Raw genomic sequence first — 19,452 nt, forward strand, 5'->3', positions numbered from 1 at the left:
AACCGATTGACCGATATGGACCATCCTGGTATCATATTGAAGGTCCAGCGATTTGGAATTGAATAACATCAATCACAAGCTCCTGTGATGCCAGGGGAGGAACTGGCAGCTGTCGGAACTGGGTGGGGGTCGGAATTGACGGGTCCCATATTATCCTATGGGGAAAAAATGTTACAGCTTTGCCAGGCGATATCTCCGGTTCCCGGGGGGCTAGAGACATGGGGCTGGGCTCGTTGGAAAGCTCTGGTCCTCATCTACAAAATTAATGACAGGGGGGGCTCGTGCCCGGGTGCCCCCCCCCCCCCTGAATCCGCCACTGATGTCAGGCAGGGGAAAGCATTGGCATAAGGATTAAAGCAACAGGAGAGCAGCTTGTGACACATTTGATCATCTTAGGGAGATGACTGTATACCAGATTCCAACTTCAAACAGCTCACCAAGGCTAGAGTGTTTAAGTGTCATCAAGCACTGGATTTGAGAAGCATTGTTACAGGATATTGTTCCTCTAGGGAGGCTACATTCCCTGTAACAAGATGCACCTATCTCCGGGGAGACCTGCAATAACCTGTTTCCAAATGCTGTTCCAGCATCTTGCACTGCTACCCGCAAGTAGCACATACTCACTGCTGGTAACCTCTATGACACCCTGCTTCACTCAAGCTCTGCTTCATCTAACTGGTGTGTATAACAGTGAGTACGGCATTTACCTACTTTCTCTTAAATAAACCACACAACTGGCTAAGCAATTGGGCTGTTCTCAATCTTGGGGTATCTGCTGGTGTGTCAAGGAATTTTGCAACAACCTCAAGCCTGTACACATATTTCCAACAAGGTAATGTACAACATGACCCAATTTATACATAAATATGACCATTGCACATTATTTTTCTTCATTTATTGGTTTAAGATTTAAGCTGTGACATCGATTTTTGCCCAATACCATCATGTAGGTGTGTATAGTTTAGCTTGTGGCATCAGTATGCTGGCTGATTGGCTACTGCTTCATGGATAAATGTGGATAAACTATGTGGGCGGGCAGCTTAGATTAAGTGGAGTTGTTTAAATACAGTATGAACAACACTAAACTAAGATAGAGATTTTCAAGATTTATTTTTATACATTCTGCATAGACCAAGAGAATCCTTGATTAAACATAAAAGTAGATAATTGTTCAATTTTCACATTTCTTTCATTTTAATGGTGTCTCTTTCATTTATTGTTTTGCAATAAAAATGAGTTATTCAGAAAGATGGCGACAGTAATAACTCTAAGCTTGTCATTATAAAAGCTAAATTATATGTACAATGATTTCATTTGTACCCAATTCTATGATAACTAAAGGGAAACAGAAAATAAGACCAGCTGTAAATGAATGATCTATTTTGGCAATTGTATATATATATTTTTTCATCTCATATAAGATCTTTCAACAAAAATAAATCATAATGAGAGCTTAATATGAAAGAGCCCTTTACAAGTGCCATCTAGATGGCATTCATTCATGTCTGAAATTAGTAAACGCAAAGATGTTCATATGAATATGTATCAATAAAGCATTGTTTTATGGTGCGCTGGCACATAAGGATAGGATTTTGACAAGAAAGTCAATGAGAAGTAATGGTACAAGAACACCCTCATTCCACTTATGAGACAAAAGAGTAAGGACCAATTCCTAGCCAACATCTGTAACAGCAAAAATTCCATCCAATTTGTAGTTTTAGCAACATTATTTATATGGTTTCAACATTCTTTACATTATGAATAATAAGTAACAGATTTGTAAACCCTGTCTATAGGAGTTTTAATTATTGCACAGTATATAAAGAAAGTGGGTCTTGTAAGGAACTGAAATCACATTAATAATGTATCTGCGGTTACTAATCACTTTTATTCATTTGATTCTAATGCTAAGGTCTGCAAGAAAAATTATTTTATGAAAAAACATACACATTTTAGATATACTGAGACCTTTTTGTAAATTGGATGTATACCAGCATACAGTTGTATATTGATATAATATAGATGTCATGATAATCTTTTATGTAAAGTTGGAAGATAAAATATATAATTATCCAATTAAAACTCAGTTAGACATTGCTGCTGACTGTCATTATCATCACCGCATATGGTTGCATCAGAATACAGTCATGATCCTGAGGATCACAATTCTGGCTGTGGAATCCTGACTCTCACATGCCAACGGATCCTGAGAGTGAGTGTTAGAGTTAGTCTTAAGGCCCCCATACACTGAGGCGATTTGGTCCGATTTCGGCCGATTGCGACCAATCGGCCCGTTTAATCAGACCAAATCATCCCTCCCTGACATGCCGTCGGGTCCGATGCACGGTCCCGTGCACATCCGACCCGACCAGGCGGTCGGACAGGCAGGCCGTCCGACCACCCATTCCTCCTGGTGGCGAGGCAGGCGGGAAGCAGGGACGCATCCGGGATGGTCCCTGCATCCGGGAAGGTCCCGGCAGCTCGCAGGCTGTCGTGTGTCCGTACACTGCTGCGAGACATCGCTGGCAGTGTATGGGCACCTTTAGGCTTACTGTTAGGCCTTGGGTGGAGTGTAGTTAAACTGCGAGAGAGGTGGATTAAGGTTAAAGTGGGGGTTAGAACACTCATCATCAGGATCCTTCCGCATTTGAGCATCAGGATTCTGCTTCCAGGATTGTGACCATCGGGCCCATGACCACTGGTATATTATACCCAACACAGTGGCACCTGCCCTTCAGTACCCCCAAAAATATGTTTCTGCAGATGCATCCAGATCTAATTACATCACAATGATGTTAACAAAACCCATATACTCTGTATATGCTTGTCAATTCCGGCTAGCCTCCATAGAGACATGCTTATGTATTATTTGGTTAGCTATACACCTCTATAAATGTGTTCACTCAAGTAGTAGTAGTAGTACGTTTATTTATAAGGCGCCGCAAAGTGTCCGCAGCGCCGTACATAGCAAACAAAAAAAAATAAAAAATTACAAGGTAACGTACAGGGTGTGTTGAAAGATACAGTATAAATAGGGGTATAGCTGGTAGAACTAAAATCAGCATCAGTTCAGAAGTAGGTGTCAAAATTGTCAAGGAGACTGAAGATGAAGTAGAGGAAGGGAAGAACAGGACAGGAGCACAGGTGAGGTAATGAGGTAGGGTGAGTACGTGAGGAAGGAGGGCCCTGCTCATAAGAGTTAACATACTAAAAATAGGTGGGTGGACGAACGAAATACAATAGGATAAGTAGGAACGGAGGGGAACGGAGGCAGGATAGGAGGATCAAAAGAGGTTAGGAGGAGGGATAGGCTAGTCGAAAAAAGTGGGTTTTGAGGGAACGCTTGAAGGAGGTCAGGGAATCAGATAGCCTGATGGGTGGCGGGAGGTTGTTCCAGTGCAGTGGGGCAGCGCGAAAGAACTCTATATTCATTCAACCCTTGTTGTGATTTTCATTCATCATGAACCATGAACCCAAATGTATGAATTTTGAGAACCAGCTGACCCAAAAATCTAGGAAATACATAACATTTTAAGCAACAAATATAAAAGATTATTATATTTCTGACAGAAAGATACCAACCATCCCACTGTTTTCTCCAGGAATCTATATTCCGTGCGAAATCTTTGGTACGCTGAGACCAAAATACATTAGTCCTATAAGTCTTATCAACCTATACCATGCAGGATACGGTCATTGGGTCACCGGCAAGTTGTTAGACAGTCATTAGGTCGACGCCATTAGGTCGATATGCATTTAGGTCGACATGTGTCTAGGTGGACATGCAGGAAGGTTGACACGAGTCTAGGTAGAATTGGGTTAGGTCGACAGGGTCATTAGGTCGACAGTCAAAAGGTCGACATGGGGGTTTTCACTGTTTTTTTTGGAGCCGACATGTGCCAACAGGCAGTATTTCATGTCGTACCATCCACTAGGGCATAGGGCGTGGCGGGAGAATAAAATAGTGTGCCATGCGCAGCGAGGCACAGAGTCCAAAGCATGGTGAGCACAGTGAGCCATGCGAGGGGACCTGGTGCACTTTAACCTGTGTCCATGTCGACTGTGTCAATATTCGGGTAAAAAAATAGTGAAAAACCCCATGTCGACCTTTTGACTGCCGACCTATCCCATGTCGACCTAATGACCCTGTCGACCTCATGACCATGTCGACCTAGACTCATGTCGACCTTCCTGCATGTTGACCTAGACACATGTTGACCTACAATAAATGCACGTCGACTTAATGGTGTTGACCTAATGACTGTCTAACAACTTGCTAGTGACCAGACGAACTGATCCACACTACCATGCAAATTCATGTTTGATGAAGTTTTCAATGGGCAACAGTGCAATGGTTACAGTCGTGTAACTATAGTCCCGCAGCCCCCCGCTGTGTGGTGGGGAGGCACTGAGGGGGTGTGGGCGCCGGGGGGGGGGGTGTCTGCGGGACTATTATTACTCACTGCCTTGCCTTCTGCTGCCAGTGCCTGTGCCGGGTCCCAGCTCTCCCGGCTACTGCTGCAGCGCTGCTAATACAAGAAGTGACACTCGGAAAATGGCTACCCCCATACTGCAGACAGTTTTTTGTCTGCTGTATGGGGCAGCCATTTTCCAAGTGTCACTATTCATTAGCAGCAGTAGCCAGGAGAGCCGGGACCAGGCGCAGGCGGATCCGGCTCCCCTCCACGCACCCTGGCTCCCCTCCACCGCACCCCGTCTCCCCTCCACTGTCAGCACAATCGTGACCCCGCGGCTGAGGTAACAGCGGCACGGGGGGAGGGGGTGTTTTACCCTAGGGGGGGCGCCCCCCTGCATTTTCGGCAGGGGGACGCAGAATTATTAGTTACGCCACTGAATGGTTAGCATTACTGTCCTCAAAGCACTGAGGTCTTGAGTTTTATTCACACCCTAACTCTAACAGGGTGGAGTTTGTATATTCTCTCTGGGTTTTCTCTCACAATCCAATAGGTTAATTGGCTGTGGTGTGTGCATGTGTGTATATGCACATGTGGTAGTGAATATAGGTTGCAAGTTTCACTGTAACAGTGATAATGTGGTATCAGGGCCGTAACAAGATAATCATAGGCCCCATAGCAAAAGATTTTAAGGGCACCCTAGTTAGCAACTGATTGTGATACATGTATCATGTATTACTGTAAACATGGGCTCCCTTCAGCACTGGGCCCCATAGCAACTGCACCCCTGGCACCTATGGTAGTTACGCCCTTGTGTGGTATTATTCAAGTCATTCATTACCAATATTTTATGTTGCTGTACCTTTCCCTCTGCTCCTATTGTAATGAAAGAATCTGGAGAATTTATCCCAGAGTATCCAGCAAATGCTAAAATATAGTATGGGATAATGCTTTGGATCTTCATTCTGTCAGGTTGACTTCTGCTACTGTTGCTTTGGGAGTATTTTGTCATTTGCACAAGAATATGACTTCATCTTCCCTAGTGTATTCACCTTCATTTCCTCTGTAAGAACTCTGTGTTTGACCCTTATTAAATAATGGAAAATAGTATATGTACTGTAATAGGTATGTAAATGTTTTGCTCCAAAAAAATAATTATTTACCGAACACAGACAAAATGCAGACCCATGTGGTGTACTGCTATACCAATAGAAATTCCCAATAGCCCTAATATACACTAGTGGTGTATGACATAATATGGTATCAAGGGGCTAGTAGAAATACTAAAATGATCAAGCAGCCTTCTCTTTGGATATGATTTTCTTTAGCATTAATCCTTGTGGCAAAAGTAAGCAAACCTCCAAGAATTTATCAGATTGGCTGTCACTTTGCCTCTTATAAGAGATTTTTGCAGACCATTGAATTAACTGGTAATCTTGGCACGCCATATAATTTCTGGTCACTTTAATAGTAAAGCACAATATATGGCATGAATGTCAATGACAATATATTATGTATGTCGACATGGTGGTTATTGACAATGTAGCCAGATACCATTACTAGGTGTGGTATGATTTTGTTGAGAGTTATCATGTCTATACCTGTTGATGATATGTCGACATGATCAATTGTCATTAAACTAGTCTAGAGGTCTCTTTCCATCTCCTGATGGCTGATGCTGCTCCAGCATCTCCCTCTGGGTCCCAGCTGTCATATGAAGTGCAGTTCCTGGTCAGACCTCCCTTGAGCATTAAACTCCCTATCCACACCTCTAATCCCTACCTCTAACCCTCCTTCTAGTGCCTAGCCTCCTCACAATGGAGGAACAGGGACAGGATCTCAATCAGAGAGAGAAAGATGGAGATTTCCTGGTCTCTTTGCAGTAGATGTGGCAGGCGGCTTGTCCCTATGGTGTCACTGGCGTATCCTGAAAGCGGTTGCATATATAGACACTCAACAGGGCAGGTGCAAGTCAAGAGGATGCATTAAATGTGCTGATAGTGGTCCCTGAGCATTTGTACAAACAGATGTACACCAGGGAAGGTCTGTCTAGCAGTATTTGCATAACGTCACAGACAGTTGACCGGCAATAGCCATAGATACAAATGTGGCTGCTTTTGACCCATAATCAACCACCTATTATTTCATTATTTAGAGTTAAATTGCAGATAAATCATGAGTCTGATGTTAAGAGTACAAAGCAACATAAAACAATGGATCATTAAATATTGCTTAAATAATGATTGCATCATCAGTCTAAATGATTCAAAGGCAGGTGTTGTACAAACTGTCCTCTTCTTTTCCACGACGTTATATATTAGCAGCATGTCCTAAAAGAAGGTGCATATCGTAACCAGACATTTCATGGACCCTTAAAATAAAGTGTAAGTGAAAAGCATGTAAAGCAGCTTGCATTATTTATTTTCTAAGCTTTATTTTCTACATTGTTTCTTTACAAAAGTGGAGCACTAAAACCAACTATGGTCTTCCCAGGTACATGCAGATCTGGCTGGCGAAGCAGTAATAGTTCAATTTCCACTGTCAGCCTTAATCACAATAGTAAGCAAGGCATTTTCTGTGCATTGCTTTATGAAAGTTGCATGTACGAGTATGTGGATTACTTTCAGAACGCTGACCGATTGTGCCTATATAAAGATGTTATCAGTCAGTACACAATTCAGATGTAGGTTAGAAGTGCTTCTACTGTGCTAAACATGGCAGTACAGATGAAGTACTGTATGTAAAGTTGCACTCCTGCATAGCTTTTTTGCAAACCGCAAGTTTTCTATAGCTGTTACATATAGTAGGGCTGATTTTAAAGGACCGTTTCCTATAACTGAATCTTCAATTTTCAAAATCAATCAGTGTAAGATATTTAGATGGATGGCACTGCTAAATATCTGGCTCAGACATGGGAGTACTGCTTCTACTTCCTGCAAAATAATCTCTAAGTAATAGCCAGGAGGTCAAGTACATATTTGGTGATCATGTGATGGCAGAGGGAGGAGGGTCATGCCTGCTATAAAAAAGAAGCATTCCATAGCCTCTCTGTTCAGTATGTCATGTCATGTAACTGTGGTTGCTATTGGAATTACTGGACAGTGAGCAAACTGTAATTGTTAATTGCAGGCTGAATCAAAATTCAAAGGAAATGTAAAGGAAGCAATGTCTCATTACAGGTAACCATAGTGTTTTATTTGATAGAAACAAACCTCAATTTTACAGGGGCTTTTACCTTTAACCTAAGTTTACTAAAAAGGAATATTCCAAGTCAGTTACAGAAGACTAGACACAGGATGTAATGCGCTGAAAATAGCTTGGTGTCAATTGCATGTTCAGTTCAACACACAGTCAGTACACTACCGTCTCCATTTCTTCTTGGCGTACAGACCTGAAGTTTAACACCTGATACCCGCTGAAAACTCCCTACTCATGTGTCTAAATTTACTTCACCTTTTTCATGAGCAAGAAATATTTGGCTACATAGCATGTATGTTATCATGAGTCTGAATGTTCTACACTGCTGGGAGTAGTACTGTAGATGATAAAATTACTTATATACTTTATGGAAGCACAATGCTATCATTAACTAGCAACATTTCTCACAATAAAATTAGACTAACTCAAGGTCATTTTAAAATCTGTGAGTTTAATGCAATCTTCTCTCTCCTATTTATGCCACTTTACATGTTAAGCTGGAGATCATAGTTTTAAGAAACAAAATAATATCTGAATGTACAGGTATTACAGTGATTTTTTTTATTGGCGTATCAATAAAAAGATAATTTGTGTATCTTTTTACTGATACGCCAATAAAAAAAATTTTTTTTTTTTTTTTTAAACACAAACATCAAATTGAATGGAATCATTTGTATTGTAATGGAATTTGTATTACAAAGTAAGAAAGTAATACAATATAATATAGCAGTTATGCATTATGCTTACTCTTTCATGTCTGTTTCACTTGTCTATTGCTGCATTACTTAAATCTTCTGTATTATGGGGGTTATTCAGACCTGATCGCTGCTGTGCTTTGAGCCAGGGGCTGGTTATAGTCGTGGGGGGGACCCAAAGCCTTTTTTAAAATGATTTTTTATTTTTTTTATTTTTACACTTAGAAGCCTGAACAGATCTGACTAATCCGTGCAGGCTTCATCCAAATACGGAGTATTTTCAGCCGTATTTTCAGGTCAAATAATGGCTGTATATTACATACGGCCAGTTGGTAAAGTTGGAATCACCATTTGAATGAATGGTGATTCGTATTCATATTCTTTCGATGAAACTTCCGGATACGGAAGTTTGACGTGGAGTGCTGACGTCTGTACCTGGCCGGAACTGAGGGCATCTTGATCGGCTGAGAGTACAGGATTCCCGCCATCCCGAGGGTCGTATCGGTATGTATTTAAACACTGTGTGTACATTTTATTGTTGATATGAATTAAAATTCTCGAAAAAAGCCTCAAAACGTTGACCTTGACTAGATGTCTCTGAGTGGTTATTTTGATTGAGTGCCGCCGTTACACTGATTATACAGACGACCCCGTGTTGTGGTTCATTTGAAGGGCACCGAAAAGGCAACGCTGGTCTGAGGAGTGCTGCTTCACTACAGTTTGATATATATATATATATATATATATATATATATATATATATATATATATGTATTCTGGAGAAACCGCACACTCTTAGAGATCATTGAAGGTTGCAGGTGCTGGGACATACACAATTCATATATTCAGAGATCCAATCCATTTCTGGTATTAGAACATAAGAACCAGCACACCACCATTTTGAGCCAAAAGAAACTTTTAGTTAGTTTCCATGAAGAGCCATAAATATTTTCCAAGCATCAAGCAAAAAATATCAGGAGTACTTATCCATTCAAGGGGAGCTTCACAGCAACATAAGCTTAACCCCGTGGCCCTATCTGCCCATGGGATTCTTATGTTCTAATACCAGAAATGGATTGGATCTCTGAATGAATATATATATATATATATATATATATATATATATATATATATATAGATAAACAAACTTACCGCGTTGTTAAAAAAAGAAAAACAACGAGCTTGTGTACATGGCAAATACATAACTGCGTCATCATGGGCATTGTGGAAATATAGAAATATATAGATGAGGGAAAAACAAGTTGTCTTTGCAAGCACATACGATGAGTGATGACTCTTACAGATGTAGCTGTTACTTAATGAGAATTTATTTCTGCACAGTAAACATAGTGAAAGGAAAAAAGTTTTTCCATATCCTTGAACAGTGTGATCACCATTCTACTATGAGAATGTTGTTGTTAATGGTAAACTTAGTAAATTTACTAAGATCAAATGGACATGAATAGAATTTGAATGGGTACAAATGTCCCATTTGCAGTCGGGAATCGCACGTGGGAAATTTACTAAACACCAAATTAGTACAAATCAAAAGACTATCGGCCAAAGTCGGCAGGACTTTCTATAGGCAGCAGCACAAATCTACTATCATTTGTATAGCCAAACCTGAAAATACGAATAGCAAAACAGTAAGGTCCATACATTCTGTATGTAAAAGTTAAAGAAAGGGTTGAAATTAAAAAAAGAGTGGACCCTACACCTTTTTTTATTTATTTTTAATAAAAAGTCATTACCAACTTACTCCCTTCGAGAAACTTTGCACACAAAAATGAGCTCATGCACATGATCTCAAAACTTTATAGAATTATCATAGATGGTACATTCCCTGATACCCCATCATTCTGTGAGGTGTGGGTGAATGACCTTATCCATAGGGGGATACAAATTGACTGGAAGAAGCACTGTGCCGTGATCACACACTGTCCTACCAGCTCAGTGGTTTGTGAGAATTGCCCAAATATAACACCATTCTGGCAAGAAATCATAAAACTGACATCCAACATAGTGGGATATGAGGCTGCGGACAGTCCAGACTTCTGATTGCTCTCACGCTCCAATATCCCAGCCTCTAGATACAAAAATTCTCTATTAAAACTTATGAGTAGTGCAGCTAGGGTGGTAATACCTGTACACTGGCGTTCAGCAGTACCACCTACGATGTGGGAGTGGTGCCAAACAATGGATTTCTACATGCATATGGAGGACATCTACTGCACCGCACTAGACAAACTTGGTTTCCATGGCTTGAGTTTAGGACTACTAAAGTATACACCAACCTAATACCACCAAACCATAAGCACTTTTGGGAAAACTGACAGTAAACCACTTGCTCTGATGCTCACACTAAAATACCTGTACACCGACCCTTATCTTTCCCCTCTTTTCCTTTTCCCAGCACCTCTTATTGTTCTGCCTTGATTTATCAGTACATTTTTTTTGTTTTATTGACGTATTGTATGAGGAAATATTTATGTTTTGTATCTGATATATGAAGCAAATTTATATTGTTTGTGACTTTGTTCAGACGATACACAAGATATTTTGTATTTTTTATTACAACGGGACAGTCCCGCTATTTGGAGACTATTCTTCTGTCCCTCCCATGGATGGTGATGTCCCGCGGGTGGTGGACAGTTGTGGGGAGCAGGAGATCACCACTGCTCTGCTCAGCAGGCAGTATACGTTAAAGAGATGCCATGCACATGCGCAGGGCATATCTTCATTGCAGGGAGGAAGCCAGGGGCTGCTCTGCTACTAGAGTTTTTGAAAATGGGGGTTGCGGCGCTAGGCCACATCCTCTCTACCTGAGGCCACACCCATCTATATCTCTGGCTTTGGTTCGGCAGGTCCCCACAGAAGTTGGAAGGTTTGATGTACACTCACCTCTTAATAGACTACAATTCAATCTAGATGCCTACAATACACTTAGCCAATATGCAAACACCCAACAAAACCACTTATGCAGTAATGGCAGAGATACGATAGAATAAATAGCCCAGTGGTTCCCAAACTGTGTGCCTAGGCATCCTGGGGTGCCTTGGGACACTTGCAGGGATGCCTTGGATTGGTGGTCTTGGACAAATTCATAATAGTTATGGGCAAAGCAATAGGCAAAACCAGAGTTGGTGGCCGCCAATCATGAAATATGTGGCCAAACAAATTCAAATCTGGTTCCTCACTACATAGCATAGCTCAAAATAGCAAGCTCTGTCCGCAGAACAGACTCTGATGCAGGCCCTATGTTTCATTATTATATTTTACTAATCAGCACATACTACTAAGTAATATATGTGGCTGACAATACAATAAGGATCCATGTGAAGCCAGTCATGATCTGCACTGCTGTATATGCCTAGGAGTAGATATAAGCAGTGGCATAAGTTTGTCCCAGTTGCCCGGAGGCAAGATGAATATTGGTGCCCCCCCACACACATTGTTATTCAAAACATTGTAAGATGGTGTAATGGTTAGCATTACTGCCTCACAGCGCAGAAGTAATGGGTTCGATACCCACCATGGCCCTAACTATGCGGAGTTTGTATATTCTCCCCGTGTTTGCGTGGGTTTCCTCCGGGTACTCCGGTTTCCTCCCACAATCCAAAAATATACTGGTAGGTCAATTGGCTTCAATAAAAATTAACCCTAGAATGTGTGTGCGTGTACATGTGGTAGGGAATATAGATTGTAACCTCCAGTGGAGCAGGGACTGATGTGAATGTTGATCTATACTCTGTAAAGCGCTGTGGAATATGTATGCGCTATATAAGAAACTGTTAATAATAATAATAATAATAATATACTGTATATAGTCTGTTATGAAATATATATTATATACTGTATATATACAGAGAGAGAGAGAATACATATATTTCAGAACTCCGCCACAGAAGCGATTTTGATGGCTTTCAATTAATATTTTTAAACTGGCAGTGGTGGAAAGGTGCCCCCTTGAGAGCAGGAGCCCGGTGGCAGATGACTCCATTGCCTCCCAGAGTTCTGCCTCTGGATATAAGAAACACAAAAGCAGCAACCAGAATAAGTAGAGCATTGTTGGTAGAAGCTTAGAAGTATTTCACATCATAAACAATTCATTTATTCTTTAAATTTTATATTTTAGGTTATGAAACCATGCAAAAAAGATGTTTTAACTCCGTCGGAACAGAAGACATTTTGGAATAGCAATAATTCAGGTAAAGCCCTAAGAACTGCAATTATGATACAAAAATGTATATAAAATGTGTGTTTTTAAAATCTACTTGGTATGTCTGAGCATGAGCTCATCTACAGATGACAGTCTATATGCCTTTAAATATTAATTGTTGTGTACTGAGCCGCATATCTCTGCACTGAAAACCTCAGGCTCTTGTGATGTGAACTATGCTCAGGCTGCAAATCTCCCTAATACTTCCCTTTAAGTCCCAAAATAGATGAAACAGTTACAAAAGAGTATTATAACTAATCCTGTTAATTTGTCCTCATCGGTAGACGTAGTCAGAATCCCAGCAGTCAGGATGCCGGTGTTTACTACAGTATATTAATGCCGGCATCCCGACTGCCTTTAGATGACTGGCACTGGAACTTTGACTAGATCAGGATCCGGCTGTCGGTATTCTGATTGGTGGAGCATAAGTGGGTGCCCTGGGAAGAAGGAGGGTTAGGTTTATGCACTAATGGGGAAACTTAGGGTTAGGCTGGGGAGGGGTGGGGTTATGCACCAACAAGGGGGGTTAGGGTCAGGCTGTGCGGAGAGGGGGGGTGAGTTGGTTTATGTGTGGGGGTTAGGGTTAGGCACTAACAGGGAGGATTAGGGTCAGGCTGGGTGTGTATTTGTGTGTGTGGGTGGGCTTAGCCTGCTACATGGGAAGGTTAGAGGTTAGTTGGTTAGGGGAGAGGGTTATATAAAGACCTATATATTTTGCATACTACATGGTCACATGGTAACTGACAAAAGTCGAAATAGTCAACTTGAATTAAATAATTTGTGCATACCCTCTTACCGGGCACACATAACAGTTGTTACTTCCAGAAACTAAATCTTAGACTATTTATCTCTTAGGGGGGTAATTGATGTAGCAAAAAAGATTTGCAATTAACCAGCGCTGTGGAGATAATACATAAAGAATTATCTGTAATGTAGCATCTCTATTCACTGCCTGTGATTCTTCTGGGTATAGATTAGAAGTGAACTTACAGTGCACTTCAATTCAGGTATGCCCGTAACGGTTTCTTTAAGGTAAACTTTCACAGTGCAGGAAATGCCAACATGAATTCAACTTACATGAGAATTCGCTCTCGCGTTCATATAAGAGGTTTCTTTATCAATAGATGGTCGTAGACGTCAGGAAACAAGTAGGTAGGATTTATTACATAAAAGATCCACGTATCCACACGACAAACAACGGTAAAAACGAAAGTCCAGATGAAGGCAGTAGCTGATAGCGGGTGCCGGCGGCTTCTCCTTCCGTGCTGGGCGTGCTGCAGACAACGCCGGGGGAAGATGATGGTGATGCTGCCGGAGTCCGTCTCGCTGTTCCTTGCTCTTGCTGAATAGTATTGCGGCTCAGTCAACGTGTTGATTGAGCCGCAATACTATTCAGCAAGAGCAAGGAACAGCGGGACGGACTCCGGCAGCATCACCATCATCTTCCCCCGGCGTTGTCTGCAGCACGCCCAGCACGGAAGGAGAAGCCGCCGGCACCCGCTATCAGCTACTGCCTTCATCTGGACTTTCGTTTTTACCGTTGTTTGTCATGTGGATACGTGGATCTTTTATGTAATAAATCCTACCTACTTGTTTCCTGACGTCTACGACCATCTATTGATAAAGAAACCTCTTATATGAACGCGAGAGCGAATTCTCATGTAAGTTGAATTCATGTTGGCATTTCCTGCACTGTGAAGTTTACCTTAAAGAAACCGTTACGGGCATACCTGAATTGAAGTACACTGTAAGTTCACTTCTAATCTATACCCAGAAGAATCACAGGCAGTGAATAGAGATGCTACATTACAGATAATTCTTTATGTATTATCTCCACAGCGCTGGTTAATTGCAAATCTTTTTTGCTACATGTATTCCAATTTGGGTTAGGGCGTTAACCCCTTGCAAATTACCAGCTGCACCAGTCTATTCAGCGCTGGGTACACACCTATCCTACTTTCTCAGGGTAATTGATGTAGTCTGGATTTTTAAGATAGCGGAAAAATTGGGTCATACCTATTCAATGCAGCCATTTTCATCTAGCTTTTTCGCCAATGCAGGTTCAACTTTGTTTAAAGTGAAATCTGTTTCTGAGAAAAATGGTTGAATTAGGCCGCATTTTCAAATAAAACAATTGGCAAGTAAGTCGCCAATCCACGTATTTTCTGACCGCGCTGATTTTTCTGACAGGCGAAAAATCTCACTTGAATTGAATAGAGTGTCAATTTGACCGTAAATCAGCGAAAAGTGCAGATTTTCCGACTGTCAGAAAAATTCGGCACAGTTTGAATACTCCCCCTGGGGGAAGGGGGGTGTTTGTTTATTAAAAAAAAAAAAACATCCGCGTAATGTCTAAAGTGATCACTGTACTTTTTGCTGCAGGACCCTCTGTGCACTACTGTTAGGGCTGCCGCTAGGAATTTTGGGGCGTGGGACTGATTTCCAGTCCGGGCTCCCCTAATCCCCCCTCAGATTGCACATGTACATGCGGCTATTATCAGGGAGGGATCCTATGGATTCCTATCATGGTAAACTCAGCCATATGTAGACTATAGGCTACAATAACTAACACCATTTAAAGATTACATTAGTTTGGTGTACAGACAAGTCCTAAAATATGTGTTCAAAACCACCACAGTCTTTACAGCTCTTATGATAAATACCTGTCTCAGAAAGATGACAACTTCTCTTCATTCACTAGAAATGATACCAATGTCTTCAAATGTATGGTCTGTCTTCAGTATGCAACTTTGACAACATAGACATAAATCATTTTATATTGGATTGCTTTGCAGAATGTAAACACATTTAGCACACTATGAGCATACAGGCATGCATATACTGTATGTTTAGCTAGATCTAACTATGCCTGAAATCAAGGTAGTGATGTCACTTGTGCAGGTGATTGACAAAAAGTGGCCATGGGAAGCACGAAATAGAAATCCGTGCCTAAAATTGCCAACTAATCACTTAAATACATACATGGAAAGTATTAGAAAATATTTCTAGAGAAAAATTCTTGTCTGCAATATTTATACAGCGGACAGAGGAATTTTAGAACTAATGTACCTTGAAATGAACTACCGTGAACAAAAGAAGCCAGGATTGAAATATCAATTTTGTAAAGTAATAGGCAATGAATAAAGCCATGACAAATGGAGACTTTTCCTGCTAGGTGTTAAACTACTTGTATTTTAAGATATATAATTGTTACTTACAAGTTCCTAAGCATAGCATATTTCCCAATGAATGCTACTTTTAGGCTTATACATTATAATTAGCACGCAAAAATTGTTATTCAGAAAATGTATTTGACTGCCATGGTGCAAAATTGAGGGTGTCTAACCCTGGCGAACTAGTGCATATAGCAACATGGTAGGGTTTAGACCAGTGGTTCCCAACTGGGGTACCCTGGGTCCAGACTTGCAGGGGTGTCCTGGATTGGTTTAAGTTATTTATGGCCAAGTTAATAACCAATGTGTGGACAAACATAACTGAATCCTGTCCATTACCACTAAAACGGACACTAAAGATGACCTATAAACACAATTTAATTAACTTAATATTTTTTTCTGACTTAATGAGAAACTTTTGGTCTAGGGGCAAAACTTTCTGATACTTTGGGGTGCCACAATTCCATAAATTAGGAACCCCTGGTTTAGACACCGTATGATTCTTCTACCAAGACTGAAGTTAGTTGCAAAACTTAATTCAGCCATGGAATAAATCAGACGTGGCTACTAGTATCTGGCAGTGGGAAGTATCTGACTGCTCTACATAAGACTTGTCACACGATGACTTCAGACATTTTTACAGTAGATTCAGTTATTATCCAATCACCTCTTCTGGGCTTCCCAAATGTTGATCAGATCTTCAAACTTTTGGTGCCCATATACTACGCTATATCTGTTCAATTAGGTTTAAAGCAATATAACCATCAAAATAGCTGCATACATTGACAGCTGAAATTGCACTAAAAAATATAATAATTTATTATTTACTTTTATACATTGCTTTAGTGTAAACTTTGCATCTGAACACAATGCTAGTAAATGAGCTGACTACTTTGTTTACTGATTTCATATGGTGGTAGGGTTTTTGAGGATTCCAGGACCCTAATATTACTACATAGGAGAAAGGAGTCAGTGATAGAATAATTTGAATCTGTACATATGTAGTCTCCCACCACCAATCACAAGGTGCTCAAGTACATGTGAAGCCTGCATTATGCACCAGACTGTGCACTCCAGGTAGTCTGCTAAATGCACTCTTTTGTGCTCCTCAGTCACATTATGCCTCAGCTTTGTCACATTTAGCCATCCCCAATATCAAACCTTGTGCAACGAGAAGCACAAGGACATGGCCTGATTAAAGGTTCCAGGTGCCCAAGGCTAATACACACGTAGCTCCCCTTGTAATGCTGTTAAACACATGTGTATGGGTGCTCAGGGACTCACTGTTCATACTGCCCATGTGCAAGTAAGGAAGGTTATACAACTGGCATATAGGATGTAATGCTTGTGGTGTGTGAAGGAGACTTTGGCTTTAGGTTGCCCAGCTGGTGCTGTAGCACAATGCACATAAAGTAATGGTTCCATCAGTAAGGTACATTGACACATCTATCTGGCATTCACCTTAAGAACTTTACCCCCCCCCCCCCCATGGAATAGAAGACAGAAGCATGGAATAATCTACAGTAGGTCTTGGTTTTATTCCTCCCAGTCATGGTGCCCTAACCTGCAGCCTAATCAGCCTATTAGTTAATCAGGCACTGCACAAGGGGCATATGGTGATTGGTTGGGGGAGGATAAGGGATATGTGCTCTCACCGCTCTCCCCTTGTCACATATACTTCATATACTTCTTTCGTGTCACGAGTGTCAAAATCTTTATAACACACACACCACCAAACGAGTTACTACCTGCTGGTGGAGGACTCTTATCTTACTAACAGCAATTCCTGCTATCTCTGCTCCATGTGGACAGGGATTTCCACACACAGCAGTCTGAAGACCTAACTGGTGTGCTGCATAGACCATACTCTACATGCAACAGCAGTTAGAGTACCACTATTACAGTACAGCTATTACAGTACATCCTAATGGAAGACTTAATGTGGGATATACAACCTAACTGCCCTGACTACTCAGAGCCATTGTCCAGAATCAAAACCCCCAAACTGTACTAGAGCTGCTGTTAGTGCCTTAAGTACACACGGGGCAATATTAGCCAGTATCCATGGCTAAATGATTGCTGAGCGACCATATCGATAAATCCCTAGGAGCGTGCTCCCGCAGCCAGCCCTTAATAATTGCTGGTTGCGGGAGTTGTCTTTTCAGTAGCGGCACACTGACTGTACACTGTGCGATATGGTCGCTGAGTGATATATTGCTGAGCAATAATAAACATGGGAAAAACACTATTCACCTTCTGTAAAGTCAATCAACAAATAACTATTTTAGTTCTAACCCATTCAAGCACCCCTACAGTATATCAGTAGTACATGTAAATAATAAATAGCCTCCACCCAAATTATTTGCATTATTTGATTACTAGCCTCTCCATTTAATAGAGGCCCCACATTATATATTATATTATTATATTTATAGCCATAATACATTGCATTAGAAGCCCCGTTTTTTAAAAATGCCTTCATATTGAATTGCCTCCACCTACAGCAATACGACATGTCTAGCCTTTATGTCACAATAAGAGACCCAAACAGTTATTGACTTATATAAACAGTTCCTGCTAGCATGCATTACATTACATTACATTCATTTCCCCATTACATTAGCTTAACACTTTCATGTTAAGTTATTACCCCTACTACAATACATTGCTAGCATAAATAGTTAATAAAAGGTCTATTCTTAGCTAGATTAATCATTAAATGATTAGCCAAACATTTCAAACAAAGACTCCAGAATTGCATTGGTATATTTTTGTTAGGTCGACAAGAGGAAGTTCGACATGCATTGGGTCGGCAGTCAAAAGGTTGACATGGGGGTTTTTACTTTTTTTTTAACCGACATGTGCCGACAGGCGGTAGTTCATGCCCTACCATCCACTAGGGCGCGGTGGGAAAACAAAATAGTATGCCAAGCATAACAAGGCACCATGCTTGAAGCTTGGCAAGCACAGCAAGGGGTCCTGGTGTAACATTACGGTGTATACATTAGGGCCAAAAAATGTGACAAACACCATGTTTTTATCTGTTGACCTTGGCCATGTCGACCTAATACTTGTGTCAACATAATGACCCTGTCAACCTAACCCCATGTCAACCTTGTGAGGTGTCGACCTTGACCCATGTCGACCTTCAGTGGTCGACCCAATGCATGTCAACATTCCTCTTGTGGACCCTATGACCCATACTCATTGCATCATAACCCAAAGAAGCTTGAAATTACTGCCTGCAAAAATTATGTATGTGTTCTATGGTTAATAAACCTCACATTTAATCAAAAGTTGGTGCCTTGATAAACAAGAAAACTATAGATTATATTTTGGCCCAACACTAACAAAAACAAAAATGTTTCCTATAAATTAAGATAGGATGGAAAGGAAAAGCAATGTGGCCATTGTTGGGTGGCTCAAGGCATGATTTGGAACATATGGGAAATGTCTAATCTTCTAAACCTGGAGTGTTGTTATATTGCGGCAACAGTCAGAGATACCTGTCTAACTCTAAATCTGTCAGATTAACCTGTGTATTTTGATAGTTTGCCAATATTAATTTTATCCTTGCAGGGTCATAATAACTATTTGAACAACCATTTGTTTAATGGTTCATGCAATGACCTACTTTGAAGAGATTAATTTTATATACAAATGACTTGAAAATGTATTTAAATGTGTTCTTTCAACTACATGAAGACTGCAGCTTATGTAGTTTGGTTATAAAAGAGAAAATAAACATATAA

General features: G+C 40.7%; 2 protein-coding genes across 2 annotated transcripts in view; both read left to right on the forward strand.

Annotated features, from left to right (window-relative positions):
* The window catches only part of SGK1 (serum/glucocorticoid regulated kinase 1), a 150,663-nt gene that overhangs the window by 85,783 nt on the left and 45,428 nt on the right, over positions 1–19,452 (forward strand). The window contains exon 3 of the mRNA XM_083176658.1: positions 12,444–12,516. Coding sequence (XP_083032784.1) covers positions 12,444–12,516 — 73 coding nt within the window. The remainder of the gene's footprint in view (positions 1–12,443; positions 12,517–19,452) is intronic.
* The window catches only part of SLC2A12 (solute carrier family 2 member 12), a 278,913-nt gene that overhangs the window by 41,662 nt on the left and 217,799 nt on the right, over positions 1–19,452 (forward strand). The window contains exon 2 of the mRNA XM_083176657.1: positions 12,444–12,516. The gene's annotated coding sequence lies outside the window, so the exon portion shown is untranslated. The remainder of the gene's footprint in view (positions 1–12,443; positions 12,517–19,452) is intronic.

The sequence above is a fragment of the Crinia signifera genome, chromosome 3 (genome assembly GCF_055691185.1).
Source record: "Crinia signifera chromosome 3, ASM5569118v1, whole genome shotgun sequence".
NCBI lineage: Eukaryota > Metazoa > Chordata > Amphibia > Anura > Myobatrachidae > Crinia > Crinia signifera.